Genomic DNA, 19,930 nt, shown 5'->3' on the forward strand with positions numbered 1-19,930 from the left:
AATAGCCTTAAATCCATAGGATTGTGAGGGGAATTTAAACAGGTGGAGGTGATTCTTGGATAGTGGCCAGAGACTGTATCTGAATTGGGCAGATGCACAGAATAAACGTTCCCCAATGTTCTTTGTGATGATGACACATAGGGAAGGTAGCTGCTCATGCCATAGCTCCCATCTTTTTGAACTGGGTGCCAGAATGGCTGGGACTGTGCTGTTCTTGCTGATGAGCTCTGTTCTCATGCCATCACCTGATCCCAACAACACGATTTTTTTCTTCTAAATGTTCAGGAAATTATTTAATTTGCAGACTTTGCTAGACAAGGCAAGAAAATAAGCACTAAAAGCAAGCTTTCTTTAATTTTTTTCCCCTTTTTCTTCCATTGGAGGCTGGATAGCAGCCTGTGCTTTCACAAAAGAATTGCCATGAAATGTGAGTTGCTAAGACAGAACGTGATCTCTTTTTAAAATTAATTCTGATCCTTTACAGGCAAAAGTTTCCTACAGATAAGATGTGTGGCATGAGTGTTTATGGAGAGAATCTGTTATGGGAACAGCAAATTTTCATAAATCAGAGCAGTGCTCTTGAGAGCACATGTCTCCACTTTCAGCATTACCAGTATTTCATTTTCAGGCACAATTTTTTGCTACAGGTATTGTATCTGCAGCCAGTACCAGTGTAAGATGATTTTTGAGGGGCATGGTTTGGACATGAAATAGCCACTTCAGCTGACATGGTGTGCTGATGCTCTGGCCTTAAAAAAGTGGTGCAGCCATTGCCTGACTCCCCAAGATTTAGTATAAACCAGAACTGGTGAGCTTGCTTGTTTTTCAGCTGAAATTATTTTTACTTGTCTCATAGTCATTTGGGTTGAAGGCTTAATTGATGTGCTTAAATCTCAAATTGAAAAAAAGCAAGCTATTAATCTTTCATCTTAGTAGTGGCAATGAAAAATATAAGAACATGTGAAGTTTAAGCAAATTCAGCTTGCTCCAGCAAGTACTTACACAGGTAATGATAAAAAAATGAAATATTTCAGCAGTCCAGGTTGTGATATCTGGTCTCTTATGTTAGCCATGGGCTTGTGTAACAGCAAAAAAAATTGTAGGCACTAATATGGAAAAAAAGGTTAATTTCAGGTTTAAAGCTGATACCAGCAGTTGCTGGTTTAAGTTGCATATTTAAATATGGATTTAAAAAAAAACATTCAGAGTAACTGAGGCTCTCTCTTAGCTTGAGTTGAGTTTGGTTGGATTAAGAAATAGGTGTGTTATGCACAAAATTTTCAGTTGCAGAAATACTCGATGACTCTACAAACTGTACAAAAGCGAGCATTCTGTTTTCCACTCATTGATTAATAAATTCAATAAATTACAGTGAAATTACAATTATCTTCTCTTGGAGAATTTCTTTCCTCTCCTATAAAAAACTGATGAACAATATGTGTGTCCTTGTTTCCTTGTTATGACCAAGCTTGTGAAAATGTTTGTGTATCTATCACAATTTGGAAGCTTGCTTTTCTATGTGATCCAGTTTTGGGGAAGGGGTTTTGAGGAGTCCATTTTACTTTCCATTTTCAGTTTTCCATTTAAAATCACATGTGGTATCATTCTCACTTTGAAATGCTGTGGTGCAAAAAGTCTGTAGTACAGATGGAAGTCTGTTCAATTTGAAATATGTTTGCATTTTTCTAAATTCAATCACTCTTTTAAGTAGCTTAGGGATATTAATGTAATTCTGTAACAGAGATCTCTAAATGCTGTGTGGTTATGTAAATTTTTCTCATTCTTAGTGTATTTGTATCTAAACTAAATTACTTGTTCTTAATTTAGACTTGATTTTGTGATGAGATTTATTTGTATGAACAAAATGGAAAACATTAACTATGGGGATTTTGTTTTACTTATTTTAGTCAATGGAGGTACCTCGCATAAATGGATTTGGCACATTTTACTGATCCTGCGTCCTTCCATTAAAAGATGCTAGTGTAAGAACTGGTGGATATAAATAAGGAAAAATAACTAGTGTTTCCTGGCTTTTGCCACTTCAGAAATGTGAGAGAAAACTCCTGTTCCTCCCAGAGAGAGACACATCTGAATAAGGAATTACTGTAATCCAACCCCTCTGTGAGTAAAAGATTGAAACTTTTTGAGTGACACAAACCAGTGCTAAAACTGTAGATATACATGTCCACTGAATTACAATGGCTGAAATGGCTGAGGCTGTGCAGGATGTAGCAGTTGAATTTAGTGGTTTTTTTTTTTTTTTATTGTGCCCCAATGGTCCTCCTTCAGCCCATAAAGAGTGTCAGCCTTCCTTATCACATGTAGTTCAATATATGCAGGAATCTAAGTTTTCTAGGGTTTTTTTCCATATGAGAGCAGTTAATAAGGTGGATAATTGCTGCCAGTTTTCAGCTCTTGAGATGTAGATGGTCTTTATAATGCTAAATAGAATATATTGAAGTAATGATCTGTTTTAAAATCATAAATTTCAGCAATGATGTTTCTGTGAAATGGCTTTTTATGATTCTTTTTTATGAAAGTGTAGACAGGTGCATTTAATGGGCAGGGGCTGACATATAAAAAAACTGCAATCAAAGCTTATAGGATGCTTTTTTTATGTGAATGCACTGGCTGTAGCACGATCTTTATTTTTATTATAAACATATGCTGCACTCCAGAGATGAAAACTATTTTGGTTTATATTTATTTCTTAAGGAGACAGTAAGTGAAGGGCCAAAAGAATGATGGGGATAAGTGTAGTGCTAAAGTAAATGCTTTCCTTCTGTCGGAATGTATTTCACATCAGTGATTTAAACAAATGGCCTATTGTATGCTGGACTACCACATTAAGAGTAATGATAAAAAGCATAAAGAGGATATACTCACATAGTTTTAAAGAATGTAAGCAGTCACAGGCACCCCCACTGTGATCTTCAGAAATTCTTGTGGTTGCACTATGTAATTTCATAAAAGCATTCACCTTACAGGGAAGAGGGGAAAAAGAAAACAGGAAAACCAGCAATTCAACAAACCACACCTACGTCTAAATCTCCTCTTCTGCCTCTATGCAAAAAAGCTGCTTCTTGATTTTTGTAGGATTTTCTTGAACAAAATGTTTTTCAGGAGTTAAGGGTGTGAAGAAAAGAGGATGCTTTTTTGGTATAACAAATATTTCTGTGTTCAGCTGGTCTTGACACAAAAATCATTGAATAATTTTATAACACCTCCCCAAAGAAGTCATATGTATTTCAATTATTGTTCCTTGTCTTTCTAAATATGGGGTTGTGTGGAAAACCAATATTCAGTGACCTAGTCCCTTTTTTGTATTGGTTTTTGACTCTGTTTTTTGAAGTATTGTTTGTTCTATTGCTCTCCTCAGGCTGTGGCAGCACCCATTCAAGCACAGCAGCAAGGAGACCTGCAGGGTTTCCACCTTCGTTTGGCAATGACCAGAGGTCTTCTCTTGGTGGGAAAGGGCTGAGCTCAGTCTGACACTTTGTGTGTGTTTGTAAACATCTGTATGCAGCTGGATGCATATTTGTGGTAGTATATTCACCTTCTGAAAGCAGAAGGTTCAGCTCTAATTGCTAAGGAAAAAAAAAGGTTACAGGAGGGATACAGATGAGGAGGGTGCTCTGGAAACCTTCTCTGAAGGATTCTTGGCTCTGTGCAGCTGAGCCTGATTTTTCTTTTCTCCGTGGTCCCATAAGAAGAGGAGGATAATTTCCTATTGCTTATTTTATCCGTGTTATCTTCAAAAAGGTGTTGCAGAACTGATCTTATCTCTTGCCTGCTGTAAGGACTACTCTAGGCACGTTAACAGTGACATTTGCAGCAAGAACTATTTGTTACTTCTCCCAAAGCTCAGGAACTCCTCTCCAGGAGATGTGTGCTGTTGAGCCATAGGCACAAATACTGGGAGTCTGAAGCTTTTTGGCTTCTACCCTATTAAAATTTACACAGCCACAGCCTAAATACTTTTGTTACACAGGTGCACTGTGAGATTGCTTGATAGGCATCTAGTTAAAGATGAAATATCTTATCCTGTGTGAAATCAATTAGGGCTGTAACAACTAGACCTTGGTAGGAATGACAATGGCTACTTGATTTCATAAGAATTTGTCCTGTAAAGCTGTTGGAAAATTGCAGGGAACATCCAAAATAGATCGCTCATGAAAGCACAGTTTTGTGAAATCAAATCCTTCTGGGACATAAAGGGATGTACCTTAGGTACATAAGCAAGGAGAAGCTACAGATATGCATCTTTTAGTTGCTCTCATTGGTTGCTCAAACTCCTTTCTTCTCCTTCCAGTTAGAATTTAAAGAAAGCTCCATTTGAACTTTTATATCACATAATTTCAGTGTTCTGGAATCAGAAAATTAAAATTCTGTTTTAATTGTATATTGAGATTGTCATTTATGCTTCTTTTCCTTTGTTTTGATCTATTTACATAATGTTCTTTAACAGCAAGAAATTCTTCAAAAGCTTGCTATTTAAACATTTTTTTATGTTTAATTGATACTCCTCCAAATTTATTTATAGCAGTACTGGAATAGTTCATTGAACTATTTTTCTACTGAACTACAAAAGGGAAATATGAAATTGGAGGTTTGGTCTCTACATGTATCTTAGTGAAAACTTGCAAAATGTGATCACTCAAATTGTTATGCCAGTAATCTCTTTTTGACTTGAAATAGAAGCTTTTATCAAATACAGGGGAGCTCTCTTGTTGTAACTAGAAGACTTACAGGGTATGAACTAAATAGTTCAGATTTATTTTTATTTTTTTCCCTTTGGTTTAGGAATATGAACTAGTTATAAGTTCTATGAACTAGTTACAAGTTCTAACATCAAAAAATCTAAAGTGCAAAAGCTAAGATTTGCTAAAATCACTGGTCAGTTGCACTTTCATCCTGTTTTCCTTTATTGTCAAAACTTACATATCAGTATCCATATATCAGAAACATATAGTATAAAATGTGTAGGCCATGCAGTGGATGTTACTTTTGAGGGAAATACAAATACCAGGCTTGTTTTCATTTTGTAACTATGCCAACCCAGCATTCTGAGACACCATTCTGCAAATATAGCAATCAGCTGTTTAAAACCATTTACAAGGTACTAAATATTAGGGGAGAAGGACACAGGCAAAGCATTCTGCCAGGCTCACTCTGTTCTAGGGAGATATGGCTCTTTTCTTGGCAAAGACTAAATATGCATCCAAAACATAGCTTATGTTTGGGGAAAAAAAGGCAAAAAAATAACAAAAGTATTTTTGAGCTATATGTATTGATGGGCATTTTTATTGATATGTTTCTAGGGAAGGTTCTGACTGATAATTTCATTTCCTTAGTCATAGTAACCTGTTAATAACTTTACTGCTGTCAGACACCCAGATTTTACTCAGTCATTGCTCTAGGAGGTGGCTGGAACAAATGCTGCAGCTGAACAATGCAATAGTATGGGTAGATTTGTTTGTTAGTAACATTTTAGTGTTACATTCTGATGAAAACTCTGGTGCCAAGCATTGTCTCCGGCCTCAGCCTATCCTTTCATGTGTTACCTGCAGTGGTCAGGAAGTCAGATTCTACCTTGCTGTCTCACCAGCATAAGGAGGCTTTGTGAGCACCTGCCTGTTTCTACTGCAGTCAGAATAAAGGAAATTATTTAACAGGGTGACAGTTCTTTCATGTCATGTTGTGAAGGTTTTCTTTCTTTACAGAAGAATAGATAATCTAGGAATAATGAAACAGAGAGCACTTGTGTACATACACTGAAGCAAGTAAGCTGTTTGTTCCTGAGGAAGTAATACCTAGATGTATTATGGATCTCTTAGGATATCTTCTTCAGGAGACTCTTATTATGCTGCTTGTCACAAAAAATATTTTTGTCATACCAAGTTTTGTAAAACAGGAAGAAAAGACAGTTCCAAGATTTCTTCTATTAACACTAAAAGCATCCATCAATGTGAAAAGATGCTAATCCAGTAAAGAATAAAGGTTTTATTTTCTACCTTTTAGAAATAACTCTCTTTTCTTTATGGCACTGAAAAAGAAAAAGTTAAAAGCAGAATCCTTCCCTGTTCATTGTATTAAATGAATGGTCTAATATGCTTTGATAAACACTTTAGAGACATTAATTAATAAGTGTTACTTAATGTTAATGAATTAATAATGGCAGTGGGCTTTAGGGAGACAGTTAACTAAAGCTTCACTGTGAAAATGCCATTCTGCAGTCTCTTAGGGCAGTAACATGCAGAGAAATTAATCTCAGAGGGAGAACAGTTTCTTGGCACTGCTAGTGTTTCCTTTTTGGTAGATAAATGGTCACTGTGCTGTTATCTAACCTGCTGCCATCCTCCCCTGAGTGCAGCACAGCAGTTCAGGGCCCTTGGTGAAGTCCCAGAGTCAATTGCCTTCAGTGTGTCATTTGTCAGCACACATTTGTCCCTCTGCCCTGGCTCACACACGGGACCCAGCAGGTGTGAAGTGCACTCTGCAAAGCCACCTCCCCCTTTTGAGGGTAAGGGGCTGGCATGGTGCAGGGGGGTGAGAAAAGAGAGAAGGCTCAGTGCTGAGCAGCATTAATACTCTGCCCATGGAAGTGCCCAGCTCCCACCTCCACCCTTGCAATTCAATCTGTCAGACCCTGCCATTTACCCCATGCCCTTGAAATAACCCTTTTTTACACCTCTTGTTCCACACAATGCCAGTGAGTGTGGCAAGAGCACCACTTGCTCAGAATTTCTCATACCTCAGTTAAGCATAGGTTCTATTGGACTCTGAATGGCTCAAACTCATAATTCTAAGAACTTCATAATTCTCAAAAAACAACTGAGCACTTTTTAAAACTTTAATGTAAACTCTAAGGCAGCCTGGATTAAAAACTTCAGACAAGATCTAAAATGACTATGGTTATCACCTAGTGTAACAGCATGAGTCCTTTCACTTTCTATCACTGTTAACATTAGATACAGGTTGTCAGGTATGGTTTTATCTGGGCTTTCAGTTCTTTCTTTAGGACCTCTTGTTTTATTTAGCCGGGAAGTGTCTGTGTAACTACTAAAATAATAATATGAACTGTGGTTTTCATTGTAGCATTTCAAATTTTGCTTGTTGCTTCAGAATGAATAATTAAGATTTAAGCTGTGAAAACTCTTAAAAAATTAAGTTAGGTGAGGGATCATGCAAACCACAAGCCATATCTACATCAGATATTTGACCAATACTTCTTTTATTGTTTGGTTTTTTTCATGTTTTTCTGGTTTATTGCATGCAAAATGTCTGAAATGTGTTGTTTCTCAACTGCTGTGAAATCAAGCTAATTCTAAGCAGTATTTCAAGCAGCTGCCAAGGGTAGTATAAGTCCATAGTCAGACCTTACAATTCAGAAGGAGATGCTGGTTAAAAAACTACCCCATAGTAGCTTGTATGATTTTTTGCATGTCTTTGCTATCAGGCTGACTTTTGCCTTGGATTGATTTAGTTTAGCACTAAGAGCTCTTTCCAAACCATCACCACTCTGTAACTATTACTTGCCTCTAAGAAATGGACTTCCATTGTCAGAGGAAATCTTCAGTAGCTGTGTCTGTGGATCTCCATCTGAATGTTGGATTATTTTAGCCAATTTCACAAGACACCTGGAACCAGGTGTCTTTTGGTACCTCACTAAGTTACTGATTTCATTTTGAGCTGGGAGCACCTGTCCATATTTCCTGATCTTCCTCCCAGTTAGGGGTGCCAACAGTTATAGCAACATTTGCCCAGCAATGTTATTCCTTGCTGGAATCTCTGTCACATTACTGTTGGAGGCTGGTAGGCAACTTGATGATTTCACAGAAACGTTTTAAGTAAAGCTTTGTGCATGATAATAAAATTTTAAAGATTACCTGATGCTGAATTAAGACCAGCACTTCACACTTGACTCCCAAACTAAATAACATTTTTTTCAGATTTGAATTTGTGCTGATGGCATGAAGGGAGGAAGAAACATTTGCAAGGAATAGTTTTGATGGCACCTGTCTAGCCACTTGTTTGCTTGTAAAATTGCTTTAGAAGCTACAGCTCTGTCACTTGTTTGTGGTGGTACTAGGCATAAAATGAGTGCAGAACTATTGCAATTTCCTTAAGAGGTTCAGTACTCTATTTTTATTAGTTTTTCCCTTATAAATGTATAAATATGATCGCATCCCTACTGAAGCTAGTAAATAGAACTGTGAAGGAGCTAGGTAAATTAACTCTGGGTATTAGCAATGTGGCTGCACCTGGAGGAGTTGAACTTGGCCCTGTGCAGGTGTTCACAGAGCAGGCAGTGAGCAGTCCTGTCCTGAGTGCCAGCTCCCCAAGCCCAGTGACCAGCTGCATGGCTAGCTTTCAGCTTCTCTCCCGGCTTTATTCTACCTGGCCTTAACTCACAGATTCCCTGGGATGGTTATTTTGCACTTCCAGGTAACATCAGCCTTTGATATTATGCTAAAGAGGAGATCAGGTTTTGCGTGTTAAAATATTCTGGGAAATGGTTTCTTGGTTCTGGCAGTCCAATCACCAGCCCCAGTTAAAAGGAAGAGCCTCTTTAATCATCCTCCTGGGTGCTGCTGAATGGGCAAATCATTCTTCCTTAATTAGGAAGTGATAATATCACTCTTCTGTAATGGAGCTGAACATTGCTGCCATCTAGAATGAAATTTGCTAAGGGGAAAAAAGAATTTCTCAGCTTTATAGTTCTGATCCTGTTACTGTGGTGGCTGGTGAATAACTTGGTGAACCATTTTCTTGCTCCTGCATAATCTGAAATATTTCATTATTGCTTTAGTGTCAATCAGTGTCACAGCTTTTGCTCTTCAACAGTTTGAAGTGAACAGAATTTTATTGTCCTTAAGTGTAACTAACAAAAAAGTTGGTGATTACTGTAACTGCAACGCCATGTGAAGGCAAATGGAATTGGGAATATCCAAGGGTAAGCTTTTCCTTTAAGCTGTCATTCTGTTACTTAACTCAATGAAGTTCCAGATTTGTGACTTTAGTTCATGCTCATTTAAACCAGGGTAGTCTCAAGTTAGAAAATACTACTAAATGTTCTATGTATGTCATATAAAACATTAATGGGATTTACAGATTCTCCCAAATGTGTGGTAATGAAAATTAGTATTTTTGAATGATTTTGTTTTCTTAAATGCTCTCAAATGAGAAAGCTTGGAAAATTTGTTTCTAAGATTTGTAATAAAAAGCAGCTTTTCCTTAATGTTTGGAATTCCGTCTTAAATGGTGTAGAACATTCAAAAAGGCCATTCAAATAAGAGAAGATGTGTTTGACAAATAATTACAGAATTATGTCCATGCAGCAGGAAAAGTAAGAGAATAACACAGTATTGTAATGGCAAAGTTGAAGGGTAAGTATGCAAATTTGTTTAGCGTAGGTATGGAAAAATTACAGATGATCTGAACTTATAAATCAGATCTAAAATGTACGAACCTGATGTTCATCATTTTTCTTTTATAAGGATTAGGGCTTTCTTCTGTCAGTTGCAACTTGTATAATTTTTTGTTTGTCCCTTTAATGTCTTGATAATTCATCAGAAAAAGGACATAATTCATCAAAACAGCATCATTAGATGCACAAGATGCAGTCAGTGCTTTAAACAGCAGGATGCAAAAAATCCTGATCTGAGACAGAACCATTTGGGGTGAGGAATTGTAGTTCTTATGGAAAACCAAGCTGGTTAAAATAGGAAATGTGCCCAACAGAAAGAAGCAGGTTCTTTCTTTTAAGTGTTTGAGAAGGTGTGAGAGATTTCCCTCCAGCCCCTCTTACTACTTCAGACAGCTGGTTTTTGAGTGAGAGGATGATTGTTGAACTTTTCCACAGAGATTCTGTTATACTTAAGTTAACAATTGAATAACCTATTCAGTGCTTCTTTTATTTTGCTTTTCTGTAGACAAAACATGGATGCACACTCCTGAAGCCTTATCAAAGCATTATATTCCCTATAATGCAAAGGTAAGAAAATATGAAGTTATTTTCTCCTCCTACCTTTAGAATGCAGCACATTCTATCTTGTTTTGACTTGAAGATTGCAGAGACATAGATTTGCCAGGTGAAATAATGAAGACAAGCTTAGTAAATGTCTGGTTTGCAGGTGAAAATGCTCTGTTTTTAATAGCCAGTTGATTCTTGTTCTGAGCTATGGTTTACTGGAAAGCAAATTAGTGTTCCTTTTCTGCTTGATGATGTTTTTGTAAATGGATTGAGGTTTTGAGTGCAAAGGAATTTACATCAGGCTGCATGCTTACAGTATTATTAAAATTAATGGCACAGACTTCTTTTGAACAATATCAAAGGCAACAAGTAACAACCCTTTCTGCTGGATATATTGACATGTCAAATACTCAGGAAATGGGGTAGAACAATAATGGCATTTTTGCTCAGTAAAGCCAGAAACCTTACTTTAATTTTCTCACCCTAATTGCAGTGAGATAAGTTTATATAAGTAATGGTTCAATTTGTCTAATGACACCCCTTGACAGGAAATGGATCTTACCTAAATACCTCAGAACATAAAGGTTCCTAAATACTTACCTAAATACCAGCTTAAAAGATAGCTTGCTAAAAGGAGGAGAGAATATGGAGCCATCAACACAACTCAGAGTAAACTGAGGAATCTGCCATTATTTGCTCAAACTGAGAGTTTAATTTATTAAAATTCTATTGTGGGCCGTTCTGGATGATGTTCTCTTATGATTGGTATTTCTTAATATAAAAACTTTTGTTAAAGTAGTCAATAAAAAAAATCTATGTGGAAATTCCTAGTACCAAATTTTTTAATCTGTATGTGACAAAAAATATTTGTTTCATGGGCTAGGACTCAGGTATATGAGTGTTCCCTGCTTTTGTATTTGCAATTTTCTTTTGTTTAGCATTGCCACAGAGTTTGTAGTGCGAAGTGGAGTCTCTTTCTCACAGTTGCCAGGTTTTGAATGTGTTTTTATTCTATGTGCTCTCCAACTGAATTTTTGTCAAAAGGATGTATTAACATTTCACTGAAAAGCCTTGCCAGACACTTTGGCTTTATATTGTACTTGTTCAGAGGGAGGATTACTTGCTGTGGTGACTGTGCCATGTGTTTTCAGGGCAAGCAGAAGCCATGAGTTTTTTCAAAGCACTGAACGATGTCTGTTCCTTTCTGGTCTTTGAGAGGAAAAAAAGAAACCTCCTTCATCTTTCATGTTTCATTGTCTTGCCTAAGAGCAGATCTGATGAGTAGGTGTCAGTGTAGCTGTGCAGTAAAAGAATTAGAAAAAAGAGGATGGTGCTGAGATGGTGGTAACTGTAGAAACAACAGCATCAGCAACTTCTGGAGCAGAAGAAAAGAAAGGAGAATTCCAATCTAAAGCAAGACTCTTGGTCCAAAATGTTTTTCCACTTATTTAGGCTGATATGTGCCTAAATGTCCTCTCCAGTTCTGCTCCTGTTTGTTGTTTATTCCAGGGCCTCCTCCAACTTTGTGAAGGCCTCTAAGGTCAGTCAGAATACTTGCAGGAAACTGAAATTTTAATACCACATATGTTGGGTTTTGAGTTTGTGTTATTATTTCTTTTTTAGGAAAGTTAAACTCATTTTTTTTCATTTGGATCACAGTAGAAAATTCTTATTTAGAACTATCAGTCATTTGATTCAAAGTAAGCAAAAAATTGCTCTGCTCTGTAACTGGAGTGTAAAGGGTATGGGATTCCCTACCCTGTTTGTTTATTGGCACCTGGAATAAATTCACTCAGCTTTTATGAACTCAGCTGGCATATGCATGCATAACCATAATAAATCTAGATGATATTTCCACCTGAGTTCTCAACTATCATTCTCATTAAGTTTTGCAGTATTTTTCACTTGAAGAGGAAAGTATGCATCTATCAGTACCTTATGTGGGGTTTGCAGCATTTTGGGTTTTAAGTGAAATGTCTCATTGATTTGATAACTTGTAGCTATGTTGTGAAATTATGATTAAAAGCTTCAGAAAGCCTTCATTATACAAGAATTTAACCAAACTCATTGGGTTTTTTTCCTAATTGTTCCAGTTCTCTAGCATTCAGTTCATGTATCTTCCATGTGTGTTGGGAAGAAAAGACAACGCTTGATCTGATTTATATTTATTTATATGTGAGTGAAGAATGACATGTTCAGAAAATCAAATTAGTTTGATGGAAAGTAACACCAGAGATGTTATTTGTCCATGAGTAAGTGAGCTGTGTTCTACTCCACAGTTTTTTGGATGAAGATTAGTGTGGATGGAAAAGTGGTTTCTGTTCTTTATAAGACACAAAAATAGTTTCTCTGACACTAATCTGAGATGATCAGAACATGGACAGAGCTTACTGGGAAAGATGACGTTTTGTTGATTGCTAAGACAGCTCATTGATAAAATGCAGTTCATGAGTTGACTGTTATTAAAAAAAAAATCTCAGCAAAGTTAACTGGAAATTAAAAGAAACCTGCAATATTGACAAGTGGCCTTTTTTCTCTACCAATTGGAGAGAACCTTTTTAACAGAGAATTAGTAATGTCATGTTATCTCTTAGAACATGCACCCTCAGGATGATTTATGGCCATAATCCTCTTTGCAAGAAAACATGAGCTGAGTTGCTTCTTCTGCAAGTAAAATCCAGGAAACATGAGTCTCCTAATGAAGCCCTGAAATATAAAACTGTCTTGAATTTCTCTCTCTTTTCCAACTTTCCAACACCCACTCCTACTTTGCTGGTTTGAAATTAGCTGATTTTGGCATGGTTTTGCACAGTGTAAACCAATGAGACTGGTTTTTTTTATTTGTGGCAGGGATGGGACAGGGGCGTTTATTTTCCCTCTTCAGTTTTGTTTTGGTTGCCTTTGTTCTGTTACTGTTACTTTTTTGTGTTTAGTGGTTTTTCTTGGATCCTTTTTTTTTCTTCTTGTCTTACTGATATCTTGGTCTACCAGAACACACTGATAAGAAGATTCCTCACCCTTCAGCATGCTCTGGATATGTGACCTTTGTTTAGTGAAGCCAGAATTTTGACATCACTTTGTGGCCCTGTATTTTTAAACTGTGTCACTACAAATTAAAGCATATTGGTCACACTTTTTTTTTTCTCCCAGAAAGATAATTGAGAATTTTTATAATACAGTACCAAATATAGACTCATTTTGATGTGGCATGACAGTTTTAATATCACCCAGATATAACATTCTAAGGCAACCCCAAACTTCTCTGTGTTAATTTTTTTCTGTAATTGTCCTTAATTAAGAAGGGATATTTCTGTTATTTTCTATACTGTAAAGAAAAAGCTCTCTTTTGCCCTTATGGCAAGTCTTTTGGTTTGAGGCCAGCTTCCTTTCTGCAAAGCAGAAGTGACCAAAGTGTAACTTTAAAATGGAATGAGTCTGTAACCTTTAAATAGGGCTGGTGGTTGTCATCCCCTGAGTGGTGCCTTTCTGCCAGTCAAAAGCTGCCCCAACCAGCCGTGTGTACTGTGCCTCTCTGTGGTAACTGCATCTGTGATCCCCTTCAGACTCACTTGCTTATTTTTTGGCTTAGATCAAACTTCCACAAGCGCAGCTTTCCATTTTGCAGAGAGAGTTTGTGCTTTGCCAGCCTGGTGTTTGTGTTGGCAGCTGGCGAGGCAGGGGTCAGTGGCTCTGACCTTGCACGAGGCAGAAGTGCTGCCCTTTTCCATGGCAAGTGATGGCACATTAAACCCTTGGGAGGGTGTTTCACCAAGAGATGTAACAGCTCCCAGTGCTCACTGGCCTAACGCTTGCTTCACACTCACTGTCAGAGTTTTCATATTGTCAGCTGCAGATTTGATTCTTGATGTAGTACTTTCAATTTGAAAGCTCAGAGTTAAATTAAAAATTCAAAAAAGGAATTTAGTAATGGTCACACTTTATGATCTGGAAGGTCTTTTCCAACCCAAATGATTGTTTGAGTCTGTAATAAGAGACCTCCCTTGGCAGTACCTAAAACTCTTAGTCCTCACTGTAGGACAATAAACAGATTATTTAGATTCTCAACTATATGCTATTTCTTCTTCCATATAATTTTTATCATCATTCAATGGCTAATAATATTCATGTGGAGTAGGCATTTTAGTCAAATGATGTCACTATGGGTGCAGGGCTCTAGATGCATTTCTGTCTTTTGCATATCTGCATTTTGCTATCATTAGTGTACAATATTATCAAAGCCGCATTTTTGTGGCGTAAACTGCACTTCTACTACAATTATTTTTTTATTGCTATAGAAATTCTCTTTTTCTATCAGCATTTCAGCAGAATGATCATGACTGCATCATTAAAAGTAATGAAAAAATGTCAAATGGCAAATTGCATGTAGCTTTCCCAAGTCAACAGAGTTAAAAGGCACACACACTATTTAAGATATGTGGTGAAGATAGATATAGCAAGATATTTCAAACAGAGCACAAAAATGTTGAAAATCAGAAACTATTGCAGTAGAAGAGAAATAATGAGTTTTGCTTTTTTAAATTTATTATAATTAGAATTAATTACTTAATACCAATTAACTTTCATTAGGGTTCCAAAATGTCTTGCATGTGATCATAATTAGTGTTTAAGCACAAGAAAAATTAGTTTAGTGAAAACACCCAAATGAGATAGGAAAGCAAAAAACTGTAATTTTACAAGGCAATGCAAATTTGAACTTCTTAGTTATTTCTGATACATTACAGTCATTAAATTGGGGCTCATTATACTGAAGATTAATAAACATGCGAATGAAATCTAAAATATTTCAAGTCTGCAACAGGTACTCTCAACAGACTTGGTTTGATTGCTCTTACTCTCCAGAAGAGGGCCTCCTTCAAGAAAAAAATCAAATTTATGAGCAATTCCAATTTTTCTTCTTTAAATTCCATTTGTGTGTAGTAATGCAAGGCAGTTTAGTACAATGGATGATGTTTCGTTTATTTCCTTTTTCTGGAAAAGGAAAAAATAAGGCCTATGTGTTTGAGTGAAATGGTTGTGGCAGGTTCCAGTTAGAAACAAAAAAAAAAAAATTACAAAAAACACTGGTCATATTGTCAATACTTCATGAACTCCAACTGAAGGACAAACCAGTAGTTCTTGATCTGTTCCCTATGGCTGCCATCTTCTTTAAGGTTCTGCTTGTCATCCTTTGGGCTTTTCATAAGCTCCACTTTCCTTGAAATTTCTGTGTCCTGTGTGTCGTAACTTCATTTACAACTATGAAACATTTGCAGCACAAGAAAGTTATGGGGGCTGGAGTTTCTTGCAGGAATCACAAATGCTTCATACCAATTTATGGCAGTCAGCATAGGATCTGAAAAGTAATTGGAGTCCCTCTCTCAATAATGCAGTAAGATGTTAAAAATGTCATAAAACAGGATGAAGACAGAGCCCCTTGTCTACATTGAAGCTGATGAGTGATCCACCACAGCCCTAAAGTATTTCCTATCCTGAGCAAGTTTTAGGTTTCCTTTGTATGCAAGCAGTTTGCTTCTCTCACATAAATTGCCATCACATCCATTTATTTAGCACCCTGGCTGCTTAATTACACGTTTTCATCATCTCTGATTTAAACATTCTAATTTGCACCTCTCCCATCAGAGAAAATAGTTTTAAGCACCTTAAGAGCTTGAGATAAATTTTTTTGGTAGAAAGTTCTAAAATCAGTTATTTCAGACATTGATATGCTTTCTAACAAGTACAATCTGGATTGAAAATACAAATCTGCAAAAGATTTAGCTCATTGTTGGATTTTGAAGCACCCTCAATTTTAGGAAGAGGGAATGTCCTATGCATCCTTGAAGGTTGCAGTTGTCCCTTGGTGGTCCAGCATTTGGATTAGGATTGGCTTTGGGAATTGAAAGAATCTAGTGTAATAGAGGTTGGAAGGACCTCTGGAGATGATCCAGCTGATTCCCATCTGAGAAATTATTTCAAAGCCAGGTGGTACAAAACAGAGCCTTATGCAATTGAGCTTTAAATGCCATTAAGGGCAGAGATTCAGAGCCTCTTGGCAGCCAGTTCCAGGAAATAGTTCCCTACCATTCTGCCTTCTTTTGCCTTATTTCTAGTTGTGATTTTGTGCAGCTTGTGACTCTCAGCCATGCATACACATGGACGTGTGTACACCAGGCTCATCCCCTTCAGGCTGAACAAGTGCAGTTCCCTTTTTCCTGGCCATCCTCTTCTCTGTCACATTCCTCACCACTGTCAACCCCAGATGAGGTTTGGCTTTTCTAAATTCACCCCTGCATGCCTGGAAAAGCTGTCCTTATTCCTCCTGTGTTCCCTGTGCCAGGTCCCCCTTCCACGCTCTCCCCTCTGTATCTCTGCCAGCTGTAGCTGGATGCTCAGGCAGCTGTTCAGGGATGCAGGAATGCTTTTGGGAATTATGTAGGCTAACTGATGGCTGCCTGGCCTGTGGCTTTAAGAGGAAATGTGATGTTTTTATCTTACTAAGAGGCTTCAACTACCACAGCAGTTGGTCTGGCAACCTTTCACATGGGTTAAGCTTCCAAGTATGAATGCAACTTAAGGGAAACAATTAAACTGCAAGGCCTTATTTTCCCTGCAGGGCCTGAAGAGTTGCCCTGTTGGGGTGCCCCTACAGGGAATTGCTGGATGTTGCTGCTCATGCAGATCTGGTCTCCTGGTGGCAGAGGGCTGTGCTCAGCATTGGGAGCTAGGATTCCAAATGGGAGCTAGGATTCTGAAGTTCCTGGAGGCATAAGTTTTGCCAAGTTTTACACTTTGCTTAGATATGGGAAAGAATTGGGTGTAGGTGTAACTTTAAGCCTTGTGTTTTATTTTAGTCAAGAATGAGTTATTGTTCTGTTTTGTCTAAGAATCAGTTGCAGAAGGGCTAGAAACCCGTGGCATCTATGTAACTTCTGGATTGTGTGGCACATAGTTTATACATGTATGGTAAACTTTTCTTTCTGGCTCAGAACTTTTTTCAACCTTTTACTTCAAATTTTGGTTTCCTAAGCATGTATATTGTTTTGGTTGAGTTGGAAAATCCACATCAGAACATTCTGTGGTGTTGTTTTCTCTGGCATAGAAGAATTATGTGGATGATGCAATTAACAGAGCACATTGGTGAACAACATAGCACCTGAGACCCAACCTATGCTAGGTACACTCTTTAGGTTCTTTTTATTGTATAATTTATTATTCTTTATGTAGATTATAATTATTAGATTATTCTTCTAAATTGTGATGCTTAGTGTAGAAGCACTGTTTGTTGTAATGAACAACCATGTGTTTAAGTGTTAATCCAAAAAGTTCTGAAAGTGGAATATATTTTTTTTAATAGAAAAGGCACTTGCAGGTTTTTCTGTAGTACTAATAGCAACTCTCAGCAGCAGTTCTTCATAATATTCTATTTAGAGCACAAGTCCTATGAGGAGCTGCTGAGGGAGCACCAGATGCTCCCCAGATTTTTTCCCCATGGACACAATGAGGTTGAAGGAAAACCCTATTGGCTGCTATATGTACCCAAAAAGAGGTTGTAGACAAGTGGGAGTTGGTGTCTTCTCTAAGGTAATAAGTGACAGGACAAAGGGAATTTGCCTCCAGTTTGCCATGAGAGATTTGGGTTGGATATTAGGGAAAATTTCTTCTCTGAAAGGGTGGTGAGGCGTAGAACAAGCTGTCCAGGGATGTGGTGGAATCACCAGCCCTGATAGTGGTCAAAAACCATGTGGATGTAGCACTTAGGACGTTTTTAGCAGTGAACATGGTAGTGCTGGGTTGCATGCAATGATCTTAGAGACCCTTTGCAACCTAACTGATTCTATGGTTTAGTATTCAACTCAGCATCTGAAGCATATTTCTAAAGATACCATGTTAACAATGAGTTTAAAAGTATGTTTTGAGCATTTGCATCTCTGGCCTTCCCTGGTATTGTCTCACAAGAGGTGAGCAATGAGATTGTTGAGACAAAAGTCACAAAATCATTAGAAGCTTCATAGCAGCTTTTACAATGTCATTTTCCTATTCTTCAGAGAAAGACTAAGGTAGTATTTGAGTACTAATCTTCTGAAGTCTGTGATACTCAGTTATGAGTTCTCAGCCCTGGATAAGAGCAGGCACTCACTGATGAAGGAGCAGTGAGTGATCTCCCTGTTCAAAACAAATGAATAAAGCTCAGAGGTCTGTCCAGTCAGAATTAACAGAGCTAGAAAGAGTGTGCAAAGACCTTAGGGTCAACAAAGATTTACTCAACCCTCCACATCCCTCCCTGTTGCTCATATTTATTCCCTTGCCTCTCCCTAAGTCTGCCTGGAACTGCCAATTAGGCTCATTAGCATCTCCTCTGGGATTCCCTCTGCAGCTCTGTTTCCAGAGAGCTGGCAGCTGTGGGAATGGGAGGTTTCTGGAAAAAGGCCTTTCAACTAATTCCTGACACTGGAATTAGTAGGGTTCAAACATCTGGATTATTGTCCTTGTGGGCTAGGTGACCCACAGCTGTTTCTAGATTGGTTTGCTTTAGATTAAATCAGGCCTGCAGGTGAATTACTCTTTCTTATCTCTAACATTCAATCTCAGCCTTTCTATAAACTAGAAACAGAGCTGGTTTATAGAGAATAAGAGAATGGCACAGTATTCTTAACAGAAAATTCTACAAGGAGATAAAATTTTAAAAACAGAGCCAAGACTACAGGAGTCTGTCCAAAAGCCAGGCTGTTCACCATTCAGGAAAAGTTTCACATATGCTGATCTCCATGAGGATTCTTCCTCTAATAAACCATCAGACAAACCACCAGCTGCAGTCCCTGACTTTATTAACTTTAATAAAATAGCAGTGTACAGTAGTCAGCTGCAGATCTTGGACTGCAATAAATATTTCAGAAATGCCTCCTTCTGATCACTTTGGCTCAGAAAGGGTAAAACAATCTTGGCCTGTTTTAAAAAGCATTTTGAACTTTGAATATGAGAATGCTAGGTGTAACTTAATAGAGAAACTAGTATTTTTCTGGTTTGGAACATAGCAGAGGAGAAATATTTGCATTAAGTTATTTGTAAAGCTTTGTTTAAATGTTTTGCATTTTCACTAGGAATTATGTGCCACTAAAAGGTAATGATGGGTTACATTGTTCTAAACTTTCATTTTTTTTCTTCAGTATTTTTTTAACTAATATTCTCTTCCTTCTGAATCTTTAGGAAAGTCGAAATGGGGCTGGTCCTATTGTTTTACAATTTGTTTTGCAATGTCTTGCTGTAGTATTACTGAAAATAGGGAAAATATAGAAACAAGGATGTCCATTAAATCTTTGCAATGTGCAGAACCAAGGGTTGCATTTGAAGGGAAAGATAACTTGAAGCATGAACTAGAAAAGTCCTTAAATCCGATCTTGTACTATTGCTGTAGCTCCCAATGCTTCTGAGTAGAAAGAAACTACAAGGGCAGGTAAGTAACTCAACAAATCATGTTAATTAGAGCTAAAAGATTAAGTGGGAGGCAAATCTTGTTTACTCATGAATACAGGTTTATTGTGGAAAAATCCATTACAATCAGGAATTTATAGGTCATCTTAAGTCAGAGTTTAGAGGCCATATCCCATATCCTCACTTTATGAGGCACTGAGGACCTGAAACTCTCAAAGGCAAACATTCTCAAAATGAAAAGCATTCCCCAAAATTGCATGTGCTTACTTAATGTTCAGAATAATCTTAAATCTTCAAAACTAGGTATGGGTTTAGTGGTTAAACTTTGGATTTTGAAGAGAGGCAGGTGGGAAGGTGGGACCTCTTCACATGTTCTTTTTTATCTTTGAAATCTGCTGAAGCACTCTGTGTGCCAGAACACTTTGTTAATATTGTGCTGCTTATAGCTTTTTATTTGTGTTAGTGTTGGTTGTTTGATGTGTATGAGGAAGAATAGGGTCGATGTTTTATATTGATTTTCATCAG

General features: G+C 37.4%; 1 protein-coding gene across 5 annotated transcripts in view; it reads left to right on the forward strand.

The window, feature by feature from the left end:
- GULP1 (GULP PTB domain containing engulfment adaptor 1) overlaps nucleotides 1–19,930 on the forward strand; it is a 143,347-nt gene that overhangs the window by 69,502 nt on the left and 53,915 nt on the right. For all 5 annotated transcript variants that reach the window (XM_059475773.1, XM_059475775.1, XM_059475777.1 and 2 more), the window contains one exon: nucleotides 9,936–9,997. In XM_059475773.1, the coding sequence (XP_059331756.1) occupies nucleotides 9,936–9,997 (62 nt within the window). The remainder of the gene's footprint in view (nucleotides 1–9,935; nucleotides 9,998–19,930) is intronic.

Source organism: Ammospiza nelsoni, chromosome 7, assembly GCF_027579445.1.
Source record: "Ammospiza nelsoni isolate bAmmNel1 chromosome 7, bAmmNel1.pri, whole genome shotgun sequence".
Classification (NCBI taxonomy): Eukaryota; Metazoa; Chordata; class Aves; order Passeriformes; family Passerellidae; genus Ammospiza; species Ammospiza nelsoni.